Here is a 23,258-nt window from a genome sequence, read left to right as displayed (position 1 = left end):
GTCTCATTGGTAATCATACCTCATCTTCTTATACATAGAAATGGCACGTTGCATGTTTAATCTACTTTTATTAAAAAAAAATCATGAAAATTTCCTCGCATTCATTCATGCATTTGATATAGTGGTCTCTGCTGTTAGCATTACATTTAAATGAGAACTTGAGACTGCAAGAAGATCTTCAGGTTTACCAGTTGCTATAATCTCCCAATAAGATAATGGGAAAGTCATTGATATATATATATATATATCGTTCACAATCAGATAGTTCTCTGCACATGATAAGGGACTTTCCGTTTTGAATTTTTATCGGAGTTTGGTATTTTTGTGATTTTACTTTTCATTATAATACTTATGTACATATACTTTTTTCTGAAGAAAATTTCTTAATTTGTCCATATTTTAAAGAAGTTGTCTCTGTATAATTATGTACGATGTTTTACGTATGAAGTTAGATTCAAAACAAACCTATATAATATAGTTAATTGCTACCTTAGTTGTGCATTGTTATTAAATGTAATATCAGTATTTAGTTCAAATATATATTGAATAATAGGTAGTTTCTGTTTTGATACTGACTATACCATGTAGAATATCTAGACGAGCCCCTTAGGGCGAGTTGAGATATTCCACATGATAGAGTCGGTATCAAAAACAAAACTACCTATTATTCTGTTGATTGGTAATTATGACGTCACACAATGTATTGCCTAATATTTTCAGTGATACAGCCAGTACATTGAGTCTCGAAAATATTAGGCAGTAAAATAAATGGAAAATATACGAATTACCGATAAAATCTTAAATCAATCCTAAATCTATCTTATTCATTCAAATGTGGCGTCATTTTTCATTTTTTGATGATCTGTTTTACAAATTCAAATGTGACGTAAATTGTTTTTGATAATTTTTTACAATTTCAAATATGATTTCACTTGGCGTTGAGGTTTTAACTTATTCGGATCTGTCTATTTTTTGTGATGCATTTTGTCGGGTTATGTAATGTATTTCGGTTGCTTCCTGTAATAAGTAAATACTTTAGTTTTATCATATATATCTCCCCAGCTGATAAAACTTTTAGGACTTTTTGGTCCTCAATGCTCTTCAACTTCGTATTTTATTTGGTCTTTTAAACATTTTTTGATTCGAGCGTCACTGATGAGTCTTATGAAGACGAAACGCGCGTCTGACGTAATTATAAAATTTTAATCCTGGTATCTATGACGAATTTATTTTGTATAGTCATTTTATAAAATTGATTTTTTGCTAAAGTATAAATTATTCTAAATTATAGGGAGGTTTTGGTACTTAACAGAAAACCCTAGACGTTTTTGGCAAAACCTTTTTGAATTTTTGGTCCTCAATGCTGTTCAACTTTGTACTTGTTTCGGCTTTCAAACTTGTGTATCTGTGCGTCATTAGTAAGACAAAATGCACTTCTGGCGTATTGAAATTTTAAACTTGTTGCCTTTTGTTATCTATATTCGTGTGTTTCTTTGTCAATTGTGTTCTCCTATGTATTTATATTGTACTCTTGTAATGTTGTGTTGTCATTTCAATGTTATATTTCACATGGCCATAAAAGAGGGAGGTTTGGCATGTCACAATGTTACACAATTGCATGGTGTTCCATATTATTAATTATCAAGGAGTATTAATTAGGAAATTTATTAAAAAGGAATTAAACAATTCAATGACAATCATGTACGCTTTGGAACTTAATAACGATCTGTTCAAATATTATAGACATATATCCTGCAGCCAATAAATGACCATGTCTAATGTGAAATAACATAGATATAGGAAGATGTGGTGTGAGTGCCAATGAGACAACTCTCCATCCAAACAACAATTCAAAAATTAAACCATTATAGGTTAAAGTACGGCCTTCAACACGGAGCCTTGGCTCACACCGAACAACAAGCTATAAAGGGCCCCAAAAATAACTAGTGTAAAACCATTCAAACGGGAAAACCAACGGTCTAATCTATATAAACAAAACGAGAAACGAGAAACACGTATATATTACATAAACAAACGACAACTACTGTACATCAGATTCCTGACTTAGGACAGGTGCAAACATTTGCAGCGGGATTAAACGTTTTAATGGACCCAAACATGTATCCTTCAGGGGTTAATTTCATAGTTTGACAATTAACCATAGACTAGAATTATTTAACATTCAGACTAATACGTAACCGGTCATTAGCTATGGGCCAATGTTTATGGACAACCGGACTATATAAGATCCAGCTTTGGATTTTAAGGAGGACAGATTGGTACAAGCTATTGGTACCGGAGATTCCGTCAAGGTCTTCCCCCTCGTGGGTAGGCTGGAACTCATGCGCTTTATATTCAAACGTATTCTATCAGGACTGAACAATTATACCACTATACGATCATGTGCCCGTGTGACAATTTATTGAACATTTAAACAATTCAACTTTAAAGACAGTTTGTGAACATTCGAACATTTGAACTTTAATTTTAGTATCTTTCTTGACTTTGTTATTTCGTAATAAAATTATTTAATCCACTGACTATGCTACATTAGTCAATTTGATGCCGTTGGACCACGATCGACTTGGATTGTTTAGAATAACGCGAAGGAATATTAAAGGTAAGAACTCAGTTACTTTCATTTTTCTTAATGGAAAATCAAGATATTTCTATGTCAGTACAAAAGGTAGAAATGGCTTTTCAAGGGATGGCACACATATTAAGTAAAGTTTTTAATTCTAAATGGATTGAGGCCGTATTTTTAAAAGGCTTAAAATCTGATGTTTGTCACGATGTTTGTTATTAGATATTTTTAGGTACTTTATATATAGGTCAATTTAAAAATTATGAATACACATTTTTTTTCATGATAAGAATGAAAGGTTATTTTTGGTGTATTTTTTACTTGCTGTTATTGAATTCAATAGATATCATAGGATAAATGATTTTTAAAAAAAAGGTAAAATGTTTTTTTTTTTTTTAGAAAGTCAGAAGCTAGTTTTTCGTTTAAAGTAAATATGTAAAAAGATAAAATGTCTGATACATTAGCATCTTTAAAATGGTGGTTTTTGGTCATATTATGGGTTATTTTTTTGAAGATACATTCAATTATTCTAGAAAACATATGTTTTACGTAAATTTAGTAGTGCACCGGTGTAAATTAAGGTAGATTTAGAACCTTTGGTAGATGAAGTTAAGGGTAATTTGAGGATACATTGTTTGCGTGTAATAGCCATTGGCGATATGGTTTCGCAGTTGGATAGTGTTAACTCACATTTGTTTAGAGAAAACAAATAGTCTATAATTTTAGATTCCAACCCCTTCTTCGGATGATTAACATAAGTGATGTTAAGTTATTAAATGGTGCAAGTTTTTTTTTATGGTGTTAGATTACGCCATATTTACATATTGTAATAGATTAAGAGAAGTATCTTCAGAATGTAGCACATTAAAGAAAAACATGTATATGTTTGCCCTTAAGGATTTACTAGTATTGTTGTAGTAGACTGATATTTGTAAAGAAAAAAATGAGAAACATATGAACTATTGACAAAAATGTAAATGAAATATATAATTGATATAAAAGGAAAACTAGCTTTGAAGTAAAATTGAAAATTTTCATGAACTTTAATATGAGGATTATTATTAGAAATTAAGATAAGAATAAGGAAATAATTTATAAAGGAATTGAATTAACGATGTGTTTTGTTCATAAGTAGTTATAGATTTTTTTTGATTATTTTAGTTTTTAAGATGTTTGTTAAGTTTTAAATGTATATAATATTTTTAAACTCAGATCTCAACATATACCCTAACACTGAGTCGTGTTGAAATTTATAAATAGGATAGGCAGTAGGTTTGAAATTTTAAAACAAATGAAAAATAGATATATAAAAAAGAAAGGAAATAGTATGATAAGAAAACTATATACTTATTTTAGAAAAATGTAATACATTTCAGAGAAAGACATTTTTTTCGCAATAAGGTGTTTTTGTTGTCAAATATGAAATGTAGAGTCAGTAACAAATTGCGCAAAAGGTAGTTAAAATTTTATTAATGGAATCTTAAACGTTTTGTTTTTAAGGAGATAAATTTGAGGTCTATATTTAACGTTAAGATTAATTAATGAAACACAATTTCAAACTGTAAAAGTATTACAATTGGAAACAAAGTAACACATATAATTAAGGTTTATGTACCCTTCTGTAGCCATTTTTGTACGAATTTTTCAAACCTCAATTGTATCAAAACTACAGATATAATGAATAATAAAGATAGGCCATTTAGTGCATATTCCAAGGGGAAACTTGATGCAAAGCATTATTTTTTACTGTTGCATTGCATTTTATAGAAAAAGAGGACTTTGTGGCAAGTAAATCAAGATTTTTACAGAAAATCCACAGCCTTTAATACAGAGATTTTTGTTATAAAATTTGAAACATAAATTACTCACTTGATTTTCTATGATGTGCTAGTGTTTATTTTTTACAAAAAGTTCTAAGCAACCTGTGAATTCCAAAACACCTCGTGCTGGGTCACTAAAGTCGAGCGCACCCTTAAAGGTGTACTTGATTTTGGCCATATTTACATTTGTTTTAACCAATAACTACATTTATAAACTTGTTTTAAGGAAATCAATGCTAGCACTGCATGCAATAATCCGATATCTATCAGTCATCCAATTGCCAAATATGAGAGTGCAAGGATAAAGGCTGTGGATTTTCTATAAAAATCTTGATTTATTTGCCACAAAGTCCTCTTTTTCTATAAAATGCAATGGAACAGTAACAAATAATGCTTTGCATCAAGTTTCCCCTTGGAATATGTACAAAATGGTCTATCTCTATTTTTCATTATATCTGTAGTTTTGATACAATTGAAGTTTGAAAAGTTCGTACAAAAATGGCTACAGAAGGGTACATAAACCTTAAGGTCTTTCCTTTTACAAAAGGGGAAGACCTTACTGTATTTCTTCTGTTTATTATTATTATTCTTCCGCCAAACTTTGACAAATTTATCCGCATTAACCGTAAGACGTGTCGCTTTCATATTCACACTTTTTATCGGTGTCATGACTACCTATCCTGAACTCACCCTGTGAGTCGAAATATTGTCACGTACCGGGGGTACGCAACTGCGTAACTCTGGGTTTCGTACCAGAGTCGTTTCTCTGGATACAGTCAAGGCTCAAGAATTGGTAGCGTTATTTTATCAACTGAATATTCCCTTTATTGGTGTTGGGCGTCAAAATTAGGTAGGCTTTGGGTATCAGACGATAAATGCCAAGGATGATTTAATATATTGATATACTTTTGCTTAGCCAGTGCTTTCTAACTTTCTAAAAGCAACGAATTATTAATATACTGAGCCAGTGCTTTACTTGTAGCCACTGCTTTATATCTACTTTATTTGGACCAGTGCGTGTGTTGGACTGTTTGGTCACTTCTTTGCTCTTATTCAATGCCTCTCTCTGCAGCCACTGCTTCTTCAGCAGCTATACTTATTTAATCACTTGGCTCCTTACTCAGGACCACTGGAAATGCTTTATTTTGTATACCGCCAATGCTTCTTTCTGAAGCCACTGCTTCTTCAGCAGCAATACTGAATTAATCAATTGGCTCCTTATTCAGGACCACTGCTTATAATTCTTATTCAGAACTATAGATTAATCTCACCTTTCTTCTTCTCTTGTATCCAACTGCTCGGCTTGAATTCTAAACCCAGAACAATGTGAACTGTGAAAACCTTGGTATATATAGTAAATTGTAGACTCGTCCATACAATAGACTATTCCAAAAACGACTTGATCACTAAAACGTTTTACAACACCTAAGCATATATGATATAACAAAGCACTATTGTGACGGTTATATACTTTGTAACAACTGATCATGATCGTGAGAATTCCGGATTTATAGGTCAATTCCTGACCCCAAAACAATTACTACTCACCCAGTAAAATGTAAACAAATCGAAAGTGAAAGTAAAACAATGTGTAAATAAATGAAGGGAATGAATGATATTTCTTTCTGTTGGACTTTACAATCGGATTATAAAATAAGCAAGAACTAGGTAAGTTTGCAAATTCATCACATTACCCACGCCTCCAAGAAATGCGTCCCGGCATTTACCAAAATAAATTGACACATCTACATCAAGTGGACATTTTTCAGTCCCAAACTCTATTCGTGTATTGCCTCGAGCCATGTCATTCAAAAACCACAATTCTAAATATCATTAAACAACTGTTACTTCTTCAGTAACTAATCACTAAAACAACTGTTACTTATTCAGTAACTAACCATTAGAACAACTCGTAAATGTATAATCTACCCGACATGACAAGATTCCCACTCAAGTGTTTACTATTACTTAACATGGGCATCAACTTTAGAGGTTAACTTTATCCTAAGAACCCTTAAATCATTTTCCATCTGTATTTCAAATATGCATGCTGACAGATTTTTGAACAAGTAATTTTGACCATGAAAACCAACAAGCCAAATAGCAAATTTGAAAACCACCGAAAACATCACAAAGCCAAAACATGTATCAAATAATTTTGCCTAACAACCGGCCACTTATGGACCACTCAAAGAGCTTGTTGAGAGGGATCTTTTACGTGCACAAAGCGTGGTACTCCTTGAACACGGGGCCTCGGATTTAACGTCCCCATCCGACGGACATCATTGTTATATATTCAAAGAAACAAGGCATTATATATAAACAATAAAACACAAAAGTTTTCATAATTTCTTGGAAATCTTTTTCCTTTAACAAGTAACTAAATATCTGTATTGTCTGTTCTTCGCGAACACTCACTTGTAAATAAATCACACGATAGAGCAATCAGAAAACGCATCCCGTCGGACTGATCACTGAATAATTCAGTCAAGCCTTCCTGGCTATGGTATTTGTATGCTTAGTTCTGTCACCTGTCACTTCATCTTTTCCAGATTTCAGTTTCCTCCACATCTTTTCCGTTTTTCTTATATCTTCTAACCACTCTTCTTTCAACCAGCATCAATCCAGGAATAACTACTGGCCTGACAACCTGTGCTGGCACAAGGCTTGGGATGGTTCCAGTCGTAGTTGTCGTAACAGTTCTTAAGTCCATAGGTGAGGACGAGAACAACGGTGGTGATGGGTTTGACACGGAACTGTCATCGGAATCAGTATCCATCATTCTCGGTATCAGAAACGAGTTTGGGACTGGAGGTACCACTACAGTTGCGGTTGTGGTTGGCAACCTTGGCAATGTAAATCTCTTGGCTATTGGCTGTGGTCCTAATGAACTCTTAAGGGTTTCTAATAATCTCTTCTTTGAAGAAGTAGCCACTGGTAGAGGAGACGTGCTTTTCCTAACTACTCTGCCTTTGATAAGCGATCCTGTAACCATCACTGATTTACTTGTTGTGCCTTTCTTGTTTGTAGGCTCTCCAAGGACATCCGATAGTGTGCCTGGGTTTTGTTTCTCCCATTCACTATCGGTATCATCTATGGCTGACAAGGATGCTGCATGTCTCCTCCTCTGGTGCCTTGTGAAGTCACTCTTCCTGCTTGTTGCGTAAGGACACAGATCACACAAGTACTCTTCTTCTGAAGACCTTCTCTTTGCACAGGCTATAACATGATCCTCCAACTCCTTCTCTGTTTGGAACCGTACTTGGCAAACAGGGCACCTCCATCTTTCCCGTGGTGTCTTCTTTGTGTTAGCCATCTGTAATATAAGAGAACTCATTGTAAATATATACATGTATATACAAAATTAAGTGTTATGTACAGTTATACTTTCTACACACGTTTCATTCATTCATATTTTCTTTTTCTTTTTTTTTTTTTTCTATTTTTATTTCTATTTTCTTTTACTTTAATCTTGAACATAATCATTTAACCAAGTGGGAGGCTTCCTTTCCCGTCTTAATCTTGGTAAATTAATGTGTTCGTCTTGTTCAATGGTCTCATATCTATTCTCAAAATCAAATTCAATTGGGGCACTTTCGTTCATTTCGGATACCTGATTTGACGGCATGAGCCCTTGTAAACGCTCACCTAGTAATGGTTCACCTAACAAACGTTGATCCTTGCAATGTCTCATGCGATCAACATGTATTACCTGTGGTCGACCCTTTCTGCCACAATTAACTAGGTATGTTACCTCTGAGTATTGTTTTAACACTTTAAAGGGACCCCCGCCAATAACTTGTAAACTTAGGGGATTGGCCAAGCTTACGAACAGGAAAGAAAACAAACACTTTATCATTTTTATTAAATTTATTCCAACTTAAATGTTTGTCATGATATTGCTTCTGCCGAAGCATTTCTCTGTTAACATGATTCTGTACAAACTGGTGGGCGTCTTCCATTCTTTCCTGTAACTCCCATACCCACTTGTTAGCTGGAATAGACTTCACTTCCCTTGGGAGTTCGTACATAATATCTACAGGAGTAGCTACTTCTCTTCCCATCATCATACGGTTCGGAGTGCTGCCGGTTGTTTCGTGTACAGCTGTTCTGTAAGCCATCATCACATAAGGTAGAAGCTGATCCCAGTTTGTGTGATGCTCGTCCACGTACGCACTTAGCATTTTTACTAGAGTACTGTTGAACCTCTCAACCATACCATCGGATTGTGGGTGATATGGGGTTGTACGGGTTTTGCTGATTTGTAGGAGGTTACACATTTCAGAGAAAAGCTCACTCTCAAACTGCCTTCCTTGATCTGAATGAATCAGTGTAGGTACCCCGAATCTGCAAATGATTTCTGTTACTATGATATTTGCAACCGTCGATGCTTCCATGTTCTCCATGGGAAAGCTTTCTGTCCATTTTGTATAGTAATCAGCTATCACCAGTATATATTTATTGTTGTTGGCGGTTTTTGGCAACTCGCCAAAAATGTCGACGGCTATCCTTTCCATAGGGAAGCCTGACCTTTGAATCTGCATTGGCGCTCTCTTTCGTTTTTGTGGGCCTTTCCTTCTTACACAAGTCTCACATCCTGTTATGTAGGCCACCACATCACGACGCATTCCAGGCCAATAAAACCTGTCTTTTAATCTTCCTAATGTTTTTCTTATCCCAAGATGTCCCGATGTCTTATTGTCATGGCATTGCTGTAAAACGACGCGCCTTTCTTTCATGGGTACGATGACGCGTAGTTTGCCTCCCGTGCTTTGCTCCTTGCACAATAAACCGTTATCAACTTTCAATGTTTCGTATTGCGACCATAAACTCTTAACTGCATAATTACATTCCCCAATTTCTTTGAAAAGCGGCTTCTTGCCATTTAATACCCAACTCTTTATCAATGATATGTTTTCATCCTCTTGTTGTAGCACGAACAGCGTCTTATTTTCATCACTCCCATCATTTGTACAGATAGCTGATTCGTTCACCTCTATAGGTGGTGCTTGTGTAACAACATTAACACGTACTAGTTTCTTCTCCCAGTCTTGTTCGAAGCCACATTGTTTACATGGCATTCTGCTAAGTGCATCAGCATTTCTGTGTTGATTTCCTTAATTTTCATGTTATACGAACTAAGGACTTCCAGCCATCTCGCAAGCTGTCCTTCTGCGTTCTTAAAATTCATTAACCACTGCAGAGAGCTATGGTCAGTTCTGACAACAAACGTTCTTCCATACAGAAAATGCCTAAAATGCTTAACAAAATGAACTACGGCGAGTAACTCTTTTCGAGTGACGCAATATTTACGCTCGGTCTTCGAAAGTGTACGGCTACCATAAGCAATAACCGTTTCTTTTCCGTCTATTTCCTGGGACAGGACTGCTCCAATTGCAGACTGACTTGCGTCCGTATCAAGTATAAAAGGTCTCGAAAAATCTGGATGTGAGAGTATTGGCGCCTCGAGGAGCTTGGATTTCAATGTCTGAAACGCATCTTGACACTCCTCTGTCCACAAGTATTCGCGACCCTTTTCTGTTAATTTGTGCAAACATTTTGCAATGCCTGCAAAATTTTCTATGTATCTCCTATAATATCCGCACAGGCCGAGAAAAGATCGCAACTCGCTTACATCTTTCGGTTCTGACCATTGCTTAATAACCTCCACCTTTTGTGGATCCGTGGCGACACCATCCTCACTTATTACATGTCCAAGGAAGGACACTGATTTTGCGAACAACGAACACTTTTTGGGTTTTAACTTTAACCCGGCATCAATCAATCTATCAAAAACTTGTCGCAAATTAGTTAACATCTCTTCAAAATTTCTGCCGACTACAATTATGTCATCCAAATACACCAAGCAAATGTTCCACTGTAGTCCAGCCATAACTCTTTCCATTAATCGCTCAAATGTTGCCGGCGCACATGCAAGTCCAAACGGCATTTTACGAAATTGGAAAAGTCCACGCCGTGTCGCGAACGCAGTTTTAGGGCGGTCACTATCTTCTACCTCTACCTGCCAATAACCTGAGCAAAGGTCTAAAGTTGAGAACCACGTGTTGCCAGCTAGCTGCTCCAATGAATCGTCTATTCGAGGTAACGGATACGCGTCTTTTACCGTAAGGTCATTGAGTCGACGATAATCGACACAGAAACGAGTCGACCCGTCCTTCTTTTTAACAAGTACAATCCCTGATGACCATGGCCCTTCAGACGGCTCGATCACGCCTCGTTCTAACATATCGTCAATATGTTTGTCAATTTCATCGCGCATGGCTACCGGTGTCCGCCGAGGTGGTTGTTTGACAGGATAATTTGTTCCGGTGTTGATGCGATGGCGTACAATACTAGTACATCCGAGATCGTTATCGGACAACGCAAACAGCGACTTGTATTGCTGTAAACAGTTAGTAACTTGATGTCTCTGCTTCTCGGTCAAATGGGAACTTGCTTCATTGACCAGCTTCTGCAGTTCGTTGTCTAGTTTTGGATTTTTGTGTTCTTTTCTGGTGTTTTCAGTCATGGTGATTACATCTTCTACTGGACTTATTTCTCCAACAATGGTTCCGGCTCGTATTGTTGTTACATTATTTGAAACATTTAGCAATCTAATTGGCACATGTTCTCGTGCTTCAACCAAGGTCTTTGCCAGTAAAGCGTTGTCCCTTTTCACAAACTTCTCGCATGGCTCAATAATGCCTATCTGCAGTTTACTGGTTAACGTATCATAGTCATTAATCCTACCACGTGCAAAAGCTTCTGTTCCTGGTGGTATACTTATATCCTCTGCGGCTGAAATTCTGTAACAGCCTATTTTGCCAGAAAACGCCATAGGATATGTGTTACTTTTGCATTGAAGGGTTTCCTGTTGTAAATCTATTTTACAATTATTCTTTTTCATAAAATCTAAACCCAGTATCCCGTCAATAGATATGTCGGCAACCAAAGCTTCGACTATAAACTTGTCTTGTCCAATCTCTATACAGAACATTCCCTTACCAGCTATGCTCAGCTCTGTTCCATTTGCTGAAATAATGACTTGGGTTATTGGTTCAAGTTCCGGTCGTTCCTTTTTCTGTATTCTGTAAAACAAAGCGTGCGAAACTAAAGTAACCGTGGCACCAGTGTCTATTAAAAACTTGGTAGGCTGGTTATGAACGGCGACGTCAATGTACGCACCAGCTTCCATGTTTGAAGCATCTGTTCCCACGTTAATTTTTCTTCTTTCCATTCGCCTGTGTCGACTGTTGTAGTGTAAAGGCCGCACTGCTCCGTTTCCCCTACCATTGCTTCCATTGTAAGGCTTCTTAGGAGCTCTACATTCATTTCTAAAATGTCCAAATCTTCCACAATTGTAGCACTGTATCTTGTCTTTCCATCCAGGCATATTGATATCGGAGTCTTTCCTTGTCATATCGCTTTTAAAATTATCAAGGTCCTTTTGGAGGGATTCAATTTTTGTTGAAAAGTCTTCCATCATTTTTGCCATTTTATCGTAAGACTCATTTGGTTCAGTGCATGTGGCGCGCAAATGACCTCTGCCAGTGTCGTATTTTCTTTCAGCCTTGTAAAAAGCTTCTAATTCTACGGCAAGACATATTGTTTGATTGAGGTTTTCCGGCCTAGATTGTTTTATCCTTATTCTCATCTCTGAATCCACAAGAGAATCTAAAAATTGTTCCCTTGCTAAAGTTTCTCTAACCTCGCTTGGTGCGTTAGGATAAGCCTTGTTTACCAATCTTCTTATGGCCTGACCAAGCTCCGGCAAACTTTCACTAGCTTTTTGTCTTCTTTCTTTCAATTGTACTCGGTACAACTCAGTCTGGTTTGGAGGCGAAAATCTTTCTTGCAATGCTTTTATTAAGGTAGTATAATCCATTCTTTTCTCAGAAGGTAGATCACTAAACACTCCCTGTGCTTGTCCTCTTAAAGCTGTTGCAAGGTACAGACCCTTCTCTTGGTCATCCCAGTTGTTGATCACCGCACAGGCATCAAAATGTGACTTAAAATCGCTCCATTCACTCGTTCCATCATAGTTGGCAAGCTTAATTTCACGCCGTGTCTTCCCGTGGCTATGTTTGTCAGCGGAATTAGTGTTGCGGACTGGCTTGTGTTGGCGTAATTCTTCTCTCAGTATCGGTGATACATCTGGCATCGGCATTGCTTCGGTTCCTGCTTCTTTCTTTGTGGTGTGTGTTTTCTGCGTTGTCTGTTCTTTTGGCCGCGCTCCTTTGTCGTCCGTCTTTATAGTGGTAAATGGCCCATATAAACGCGGCACTTCGGGTGTTGGAACATTCCGATCTGTACCGATACTGGCACCATGCGTATCTTGCATGAAATCGCCGTGACGCGTTTGAATTATACCAGAGTCACTTAAATCTTTTACTGGGATTTTTGGGGTAGAATATAAATTTGCACTTGGTCCCTGGCTCATTAAAGTCTGCATTCTATCGCTTAATTCTTCTTCTAACAAACTTATTTGTTGCCCTAACTCATTATACTTGTCCATTTTTAATATTTGATTTAAAATATATCCAGAGCCTTGCTGTATCCCACCGCTGCCACCAAAAATATGTCACGTACCGGGGGTACGCAACTGCGTAACTCTGGGTTTCGTACCAGAGTCGTTTCTCTGGATACAGTCAAGGCTCAAGAATTGGTAGCGTTATTTTATCAACTGAATATTCCCTTTATTGGTGTTGGGCGTCAAAATTAGGTAGGCTTTGGGTATCAGACGATAAATGCCAAGGATGATTTAATATATTGATATACTTTTGCTTAGCCAGTGCTTTCTAACTTTCTAAAAGCAACGAATTATTAATATACTGAGCCAGTGCTTTACTTGTAGCCACTGCTTTATATCTACTTTATTTGGACCAGTGCGTGTGTTGGACTGTTTGGTCACTTCTTTGCTCTTATTCAATGCCTCTCTCTGCAGCCACTGCTTCTTCAGCAGCTATACTTATTTAATCACTTGGCTCCTTACTCAGGACCACTGGAAATGCTTTATTTTGTATACCGCCAATGCTTCTTTCTGAAGCCACTGCTTCTTCAGCAGCAATACTGAATTAATCAATTGGCTCCTTATTCAGGACCACTGCTTATAATTCTTATTCAGAACTATAGATTAATCTCACCTTTCTTCTTCTCTTGTATCCAACTGCTCGGCTTGAATTCTAAACCCAGAACAATGTGAACTGTGAAAACCTTGGTATATATAGTAAATTGTAGACTCGTCCATACAATAGACTATTCCAAAAACGACTTGATCACTAAAACGTTTTACAACACCTAAGCATATATGATATAACAAAGCACTATTGTGACGGTTATATACTTTGTAACAACTGATCATGATCGTGAGAATTCCGGATTTATAGGTCAATTCCTGACCCCAAAACAATTACTACTCACCCAGTAAAATGTAAACAAATCGAAAGTGAAAGTAAAACAATGTGTAAATAAATGAAGGGAATGAATGATATTTCTTTCTGTTGGACTTTACAATCGGATTATAAAATAAGCAAGAACTAGGTAAGTTTGCAAATTCATCACAATATTTTGTCGGTTCGGAGTAATCCCTCCGAAACCCAAAAACCTTGTTATCGTTCCAACACCGTAACAGTAATAGGTAGAAAAAAAACAAAGGGTGAAATTTATTCAGGACCAGACCCCGGTCTTCGTTACATTTGGATCGAAAAGATTCAACAACTCATTAGTAGGGTTATGCCCTATGAAAATTAACCGGTGTCGGTTGACCACCAAAACTCAGAAACCGTAAGTCGTAGACACCTAGGATCTTCACCATTCATCATCAATTCATGTATCTTTGAAAAATACCTCAAGGTCAAATTTGTATGTTGACCTTGACCTTTGACCTACCACCTTGTTATGGGATAATCTCAGAAACTATTATACTTAAAGAAGTTTTGAATAGTGGAAAATGTTTAAGTCATTACGGCGCAACTTTGTTACATTTTGACCAAAGAGATTTGACATTTTTTTAAGGGGCATAACACCTAGTTTAGGTTTCTTGAAAGACAAAATCATCTTTTACTTTAAAAAAAGGTCCTAGACCCATGGAGTCTTCGGCAATGACATTGGGGACTAATGACCTTGACAAAGGTCAAAAGGTCAAAGGTCAAGGTCATAGTGTTTTTAACCTCATTTAAAGGATTTTCAGTGTGTTTTAAAGCTTTTCAATACATTCTACGTCTATTGGAACATGTATTTTACATTACAAAAGGAAAGACCCCTCAATTGTTAAAGAACAATTGACAGTTTAATTTTTAGTATATATTTTGTTTGTTATAGGTATCATGTACATGTAGGTGTAGGGGTTATATAACATGATCGAATTGAACTTTTTTTTTAATGTAAATTAATGCTTTTTTTTACGTCTTGTGTAAATACATATATTTTTGTTTTTATTATGTAGGATTTTTTAAACTTGTAGAAGTTGCATACGACAGATTCCCTCCTTTATTTATTTTTTGTTTTGACGGATAATTAAAAAAAAAAAAAGAAGGTATTGATTTATATATAGAAATTGTTTTACAAAATATTGCTAGGCTCGGACAATCCTGCGAACTCAAGACGAGTGAACAAACTATCAATAATCTGATAGATGAAAAAAAAAATGAAATAAAAAAGAAATAAGGAGAAGTAAACAATTTTTTTTTTTTCCAATTGAGATAAGTTTATCAGTGGGGTTTAGGTGCGATCTTCATTGGAATAGCCATATTTTTGTACTGTTAATTAATTAAAAATATATCTTGGTTAGCCAAAAAGAATGTTGTGAGTTCTGGTTCTAATGCCACGAACAATTGTGTAAAAACAAATGGTGTCTTCGCAATTGGTTGGAATAGATGCTACTGACAACAGAGAGATGTCTTCCTCCGCGCCATTGGTCAAGGACAAAACTTAACCGAATGCCGATGTTAAGGTGATGTTAACAGCCTCTTAAGAAGGACGAACCAACCAGCTAGATGCGTAAAATACTACATAATGGAGATGATGATGACGACACTTGTTCAAAGATGTGCGCCCTTTCCAGCAGTTGATGAACTTTATACTATGATGGTGACGGAAATAAAACATGAACTATGTACATGTATATCGAACTATTTAACTAATTCAAATAATGATTCAAATGAACTATGTGTAAATATATCCAGCTATCGGACTTGGTGAATGTAATGAACTTATTATATTCAGATGTTGGACTTGCCGAATTTTATGAACTATATATGTGGTGATGGTTACCCAAAACTTAACAATGGAACTACTGGATGTATAATAGCATAAATGAAGAAGGATTATCGTATTTTCCGAACTTTCGTTCTTATTGCGAGGTAAGGGATTATGTTACACAATTGCATGGTGTTCCATATTATTAATTATCAAGGAGTATTAATTAGGAAATTTATTAAAAAGGAATTAAACAATTCAATGACAATCATGTACGCTTTGGAACTTAATAACGATCTGTTCAAATATTATAGACATATATCCGGCAGCCAATAAATGACCATGTCTACTGTGAAATAACATGTATCCTTCAGGGGTTAATTTCATAGTTTGACAATTAACCATAGACTAGAATTATTTAACATTCAGACTAATACGTAACCGGTCATTAGCTATGGGCCAATGTTTATGGACAACCGGACTATATAAGATCCAGCTTTGGATTTAAAGGAGGACAGATTGGTACAAGCTATTGGTACCGGAGATTCCGTCAAGGTTTTCCCCCTCGTGGGTAGGCTGGAACTCATGCGCTTTATATTCAAACGTATTCTATCAGGACTGAACAATTATACCACTATACGATCACGTGCCCGTGTGACAATTTATTGAACATTTAAACAATTCAACTTTAAAGACAGTTTGTGAACATTCGAACATTTGAACTTTAATTTTAGTATCTTTCTTGACTTTGTTATTTCGTAATAAAATTATTTAATCCACTGACTATGCTACAACAAAACCAGGTTCAACCCACATTTTTTTCCTTTAAAATGTCCTGTACCAAGTCAGAAATATGGACTTTGTTATATTATAGTTCGTTTCTGTGTGTGTTATATTTTAACGTTGTGTTTATGTTGCGTCGTTTGTTTTCTTTTATTTTTGAGCGTGAATTCACATTACTATAAGACGTGTCGCGGTACTTATCTATCCCAAATTCGTGTATTTGGTTTTGATGTTATATTTGTTATTTTCATAAGATTTTGTCTAATGCTTAGTCCGTTTCTGTGTGTGTTTCATTTTAATGTTGTGTCGTTGTTCTCCTCTTATATTAAATGGGTTTCCTCCATTATTATTCCCAATTTTATTCCTTCAGTTTAAGTTTGTTACCCCGATTTTGTTTTTGTCCATGGATTTATGAGTTTTGAACAGCGGTATACTACTGTTGCCTTTATTTATACGATATGTTTGAGTAAGAAATGATAAAATCGTCCACATGAGACTACGTTTATGATATATACATTCAATGGTTTAAGAATTGGATAAGCATTATTTTCCACAGTCACTCGTTTTATATGGCTTTAAGACAGAGCAAACATGAAAAAAATACTTAATATACTTAGTCGTTATTCCGAACCAGAGGCAAATAATAGCCCATGGATAAAACGAAAGAAATAAAAAAGCTTAAAAAATATATCCGAAATTTTCTATAAATTTCATTTTGCGACACATATTTCAAAATATTTCTTGATGTTCTTTATTTTGTACATTCTTTTCTTAGAAGTTTTTATACAACAACAATAACAACAACAAATAATTTATTAGAGTCTCACCTCTTTAAAACATTTGATATACAACACAATATAATATTAACAATTTATAAATGAGCCACTGTGAAAAGAGTTATGAGAGACTGTAAAAACAAAGATTAAAATACATTTTTATTACATCTATTACATATATCAATATATCTTAGCATAAAACAACATACTATTAAAACACTTATACAAAGGAAAACAAATAACATTATAATAACTTATTACGAGTATAAAATACACTTTCTCTTAAAAAGTACTTCATGGCAGATTTTGGCTGTAAAATAACAAACTATATCATCATAAAACATAAATAAAAACTTTTCTTCATTACTTAAATTACTAAAACTACTTTCTATATTACATACACTGTTAAAAAATATCGTTCGCAGATCTGCATATTCTGGGCATTCTAATAAAACATGTTTTTCATCTTCAATTATATTCAAATAATTTTTCTTACAATTAAAACAGAACCTTTCATTTACATCTATACCTTCATATCTGCCAGTTTCAATTTTAATCGGAGCAACACCTGCTCTAAATTTAGCATATGCACTTCTATATTTACCGGGCATAGTAATATTGGCTTCGTTTGAAAACTGGGTCTTGCGTACAAAAAAAAAGTAAGATCACAAAAATAAACTCAAAACGGGATGTCCCTAATCAAATGGGAAAATCAAAAGCTCAAACACATCAAACAAATGGAAAACTGTCATATTCCCGACTTGCTACATGCACTTTCTTAAGAAGAAAAAAACGTGCATTTAACTTGGTGTTATAGATAGCTAAAAATTCCATACAAATATGTAACAATGAAGCAAAAAATGACATATAAACGGTTGAGATATTTTGAAAAGTAAAAGGTATCTTAAATTATATTTAAAAATAGTTTGAATTTCAGAAATAAGTGTTGAAAAGTTTGACAAATGAACCTAATTAATCAGAAAAATGTTTTTTTTAATACAACGAAAAGTGACAAAAACCTAAAATATTTTCATATGAATAAAGCAAAAATTGTCGACATTTAAGGTGGTACCTAACACTACAGAGAGATAACTCTGGAAAATCAGCTCAATTTTGATCTGAGCGTCACTGATGAGTCTTATGAAGACGAAACGCGCGTCTGGCGTATGAAATTATAATCCTGGTACTTTTGATAACTATTTACACCACTGGGTCGATGCCACTGCTGGTGGACGTTTCGTCCCCGAGGGTATCACCAGCCCAGTAGTCAACACTTCGGTGTTGACATGAATATCAATTATATGGTCATTTTTATAAATTTTCTGTTTACAAAACTTTGAACTTTTCGAAAAACTAAGGATTTTCTTACCCCAGGAGTAGATTACCTTAGCCGTATTTGGCACAACTTTTTGGAATTTTTGGTCCTCAATGCTCTTCAACTTTGTATATGTTTTGGCTTTTTCACTATTTTGATCTGAGCGTCACTGATGAGTCTTATGTAGACGAAACGCGCGTCTGGCGTATGAAATTATAATCCTGGTACTTTTGATAACTATTTAATTACGTTGCGTTGTTAAGGGAATATAAAGCTTCTCAATGATCAAAATTAGTGATTGTCAAACTGCTATATAACCAGTGTAATTTTTCTGATAAATTGGTTGGTTCAAAAATTTGGAATTTTTGATTTTTTTTTGTCAAAGGGTCTACTTAGTAAATACTTTGCCAAAATTTTATGAAAAATAAACAAGCCAAATTAATCTAAGTGAAGGTGTTGGGTACCACCTAAATTCTGAAATATTTTTTTTAATGAAATTCCTTGACCTGATGTCGACAAACTAGTTCACGCCATTTTATTTAAAATTGTGTATGTGCATATATTTAAACAATAGTACTCTTATACAGTAATAACTAAATCAAAGTACTGATGTTATTTTACATGTATCCTGTTTGTCCAAAAAAAGAAACATGCACTACGAATGGTTGTTGTCAGAACGAGTACACTTTAATTTTAAATTATAAAGGAAGGTTGAAACACCATGGTCAGCTTTAGGAAAAATACCGCATATTCGATCAGGTCAGAAATTTTTACTGGAAAAGAATTGCAAAGCGAAATTAGGTTCTAAGTACATGTAACTCTTTTATCATGGGACATTTAATCTAACGCATGTCACATGTCAAACAGCGGTATACTACTGTTGCCTTTATTTACTACCGTTGCGAGACTGTGTATATCTATTAATTTCCATTCTCAATTTCATTACAAAATAAAGTATGCGGATTTTTCAAATCCGTTGAATTTAAACGAAAAAAAAATTAAACGAATTATAAACATCATTGATAACAACAGACAACGAATTAAAGACTCCGGGGCAGGTACATACAGAATGTGGCGGGGTTAAACATGACCAATGTCACACCAAAGCTCTCCCTAACTATAAGGACATTGACGTTCGTTTGATGGTTTGAGGTTTTGATTTTGCAATTTGTGTAGGAAATTCTGTCTCGAATTTTTCTCTGAGTTCGGTATTTTTTGTTATTAAACTTTTCAATGATGAGTCTTTTGAAGGCGAGAAACGTGTGTCTAATGTACAAAAATTTAAGCCTTGTATATATGATGGATTTATTTACAAACACATGGTCGACGTCATTAATGGTAGAGGTTACCACACCGAGTAGTTCAGTAGTCAGCACTTCGTTGTTGACATGGGTTATCATGTATATGGGTATAATACTACATTAAGTGTTTACGAAACTTTAAATTGTTCCAAATACTAAAGATTTTACACCTAGTAAAAGATTACCATACCTGTATCAGGTAAAATCTTTTGAGGACATGTTTTTAACCCTAATACACGTTCATGAATCGCTTCAACTCAACATTTTATCCAACTTACGAAAGAGTACGTGTTTATAGATTGACGTCATAATAACTAATTTGATGAGAGTTGCTTCGGTCATAACACAAAAAATACAGATTACTGGTATCTGTTTTCGTTTTTTTTAAGGTTGAAATTAGATCGAACTCTACAACTAGTCTATAAACTATTTTGGGAAAACCGTAGAGATAAACTGTGCATAAAACCAAAACTTACTGTGTATTTGAATCTATTTGCAAAGCTTCATTCTGTGTAACTGCTTCATATACACTGCAATTAAAATTTTAAAAGTGTTTAAATGTTTTTTGATGGTTCTTATTTTTAAAATAATCATCAAAGAACATCATTTTACAATAAATAAAGCTTTTATTCTATAATGATTGCAGGGTTGCTGTCGCACTATAACTCCTCGTCATAAAAAGCATGGCTGATGTGGCCGAGTAGCTCAATCGTATAGTTGAATTATCAGGTTAAACTCAATTCAGTAGACTATTTTACCCTTCCGGAGCACCTGATATCACGCCTAAATTTTTGTGTGGTTGTTGTTGCACAGGCTTTAGTTTTCTATGTTGTGCTTGTGTACTACTATTTGTTAGTTTGTTGTTCTCTATTTTTCATTTTTAGCCATAGCGTTGTCAGTTTTATTTTAACTTATGAATTTAAATGTCCCTCTTGAATAGATAAGCAGTCTATGTTTCAAAAGTGGCAACCGTTATATTAATTATTGAAAGTCTCAACCGATAAGTCGCATTCATTTAGAAAAAGAGAAATCAAGTTCAAAAACAATCTTCGTTTTCAATTTCTAGATGTAAGTCAATATTTGAAGCAGACCTAACTATATTGGAATTGATCTTCATCAGGTCGGGAACACTTCCTTTTATATTTCTGCATAAATTGATATACTTATGTTCTTGCATATGATTTGGTTTATTTACATATGACGCATTGTTTGTTAACATTGGTATTTGACCAATCATTTAAATAAGTTAACATTAAAGACTTCTACGTGTTTATGATCAACAGAGAACACGTGTAACAAACTGAAATATTACAAATTTTTCCATGTCTATGTACGACTAGGACGTAAATTTTGTGAAAATTGCTGCGTATGATCAAAACCTATTATATATTTCTTGTGTATTAGATACATGTAGTTTGTATTTCTTTAGATTTAAATTCCTGAATTTGTCTCGGTTGCACCATATATTCTATTGATATTCTCCGTCCAAATTCAAAGCGTATAGTATTTGAATTATTTTCTGCTCTTCGTCTCGTGAGGATTTGACAGACTTTGAATAACGATTTGGATCCACCAAGCTAAAAATGTTTTTTTTTTATTTTAGGAAAATTAATGGTGAATAGTCAAAATGATAATTTCAATTTTTTTTACCTGGAAGCAAATGAATTGTCCCTTTTCAAGTCTTGTTAATCACTAGTCTCGATACTAGTTGCATGATCACATATTGTATCATGGTACGGAACAAAGAAGAGAAAGCAATTGGTGTCAAATTTTGATATTGTTCATCGGAAGCATTGTTACACCAAATCACAATCGAATGACAGACTGCTCGATTTATAGTCATGATGTTCATTTATTCTTAAGAATCGATCTTATTTGCCTACAAATATTTCGCCAAGATGAATACGAAGTGAAACTTATCTTTGCTTACTAGGCTGAAAATATGGAACAGTCAATTTGTTTCCCGATATGGCCTTTTCCCCCAAAGACATACAGTTTACACTTTGACTATAGCTATGAATCTGACATTTTACTAGTTAAAAAATTATTAGCTTACATGTTTTTTGATCCATTTTGTTCTGTTTTATAAATTGTGATATACCTTCCTGTGTATTGTCCTGTAAAATGTAAATCGGGGTATGACACCACCTGTTTTTAAAAGATACAGACGATGTGCTGATTATGATGATTCATTCACACAATTTAGGCAATAAAATAAATCAACATTTGAAATTCATAATGTACTTTTATGTTTAAAACAAAGCATACAATAGTACACGTTTATTGGTTTTCTAACTGTTTTGATGTGAGCGTCACTGATGAGTCTTATGTAGACAAAACGCGCGTCTTGCGTATCAAATTATAAGCCTGGTGCCTTTGATAATTATTATTGTAAAACGTATAGCTTGTGTTTTGTTGCTGTGTATTGTACAGTTAATTTTAAATGCCGCTCAAACAAATTGAACAACGTAATTTCTTCATCGCTATCGGTTTGAACATCGAATTACTTATGCTGTCTTAATAAATCTGCAGCTTTGAACGAACTGCATGCCAGAATATTTTCAAGGTTTCTCCTAAGATGTCTCAAGTGTTTCATTCCTTTGTTTTTTTTCTTTCTGTCAATATGGTTACTAGTACATAGACAACAGACAATAGACAATATTTTATTCGCACAAACATATTTACATTAAATGGTTATGGCATACAAAATTAAGACAATAAACTGACAATAGTTAAATTGATTATAATTATATTAGAGTGACAGTGGATTGGTTTTCACAGCGAAGAAGTAAAAGGCTATAAATATCAACAGTTAACACATTATTAATGTTCACGAAAAATAAAAAAAAAGACCACAAACAAAAATTAGGTTGCATATTAAAAGAAATACAAGTTATACAGATGTTCTCAATAAAAAAAAACAATCATTAATATACTTTATGGTGATTTTTATAATGACTGGTAGACTGCTCTTTAACAGTACAGTCAAATGAGTCAGTGTTATAGTGGACTGCAATTTAACAAAATTGAAATTAAGATTTTTATTAATATTTTGTATATAAGTATCCCTCAATGATGTTTAGCATGGACAGATTGAGAAGAAATGTTATTCATCCTCAATTTTTTGTCTGTTACAGGATAAGCAAATGCGTTTACTTCTTTCAATGTTGGTATAACGCCCTCTTTCAATTGCTAGGGAATGGGCACTCAGTTGAAATTTACTGAGAGCTGATCGGTCTGTTTTGAATTCACATATATCAATATAAGGGGGCTTTATTTTTAATTGTTTTAGTATGACAAAAGAAATTTAATTTTTCACATTTATTGATCGAACAATTCATAATTTGATAAGCCTGGTCGTAGATTCTTTGTTGGATACTATTTATGTGATATTTTAAATTAAAAATATCAAAAGTGAGATGACCAAAAATTGTTTAACCAGTCTTTTACAATGTTAACCCATTTACTTGTTTTCTCTACATT

General features: G+C 34.5%; 1 protein-coding gene and 1 long non-coding RNA gene across 2 annotated transcripts; both read right to left on the bottom strand.

The window, feature by feature from the left end:
• Positions 1 to 74: 74 nt before the first annotated feature.
• LOC134712893 (uncharacterized) lies at positions 75 to 20,308 on the bottom strand. Its single transcript, XR_010106332.1, has 2 exons — positions 20,252 to 20,308; positions 75 to 201 (listed from the first exon to the last, which is right to left on the bottom strand). It is a non-coding gene; the product is annotated as an uncharacterized LOC134712893 (long non-coding RNA).
• LOC134706417 (uncharacterized) lies at positions 6,652 to 13,719 on the bottom strand. Its single transcript, XM_063565338.1, has 2 exons — positions 13,548 to 13,719; positions 6,652 to 7,720 (listed from the first exon to the last, which is right to left on the bottom strand). The coding sequence occupies exon 2, from the start codon at positions 7,718 to 7,720 to the stop codon at positions 6,944 to 6,946; it is 777 nt and encodes a 258-aa protein (XP_063421408.1). The 5' UTR covers positions 13,548 to 13,719; the 3' UTR covers positions 6,652 to 6,943.
• Positions 20,309 to 23,258: the final 2,950 nt, after the last annotated feature.

This window comes from Mytilus trossulus, chromosome 1, assembly GCF_036588685.1.
Source record: "Mytilus trossulus isolate FHL-02 chromosome 1, PNRI_Mtr1.1.1.hap1, whole genome shotgun sequence".
Classification (NCBI taxonomy): Eukaryota; Metazoa; Mollusca; class Bivalvia; order Mytilida; family Mytilidae; genus Mytilus; species Mytilus trossulus.
The sequence above is the reverse complement of the archived record's forward strand: the minus strand, read 5'-3'. Positions and strand labels throughout refer to the sequence as shown.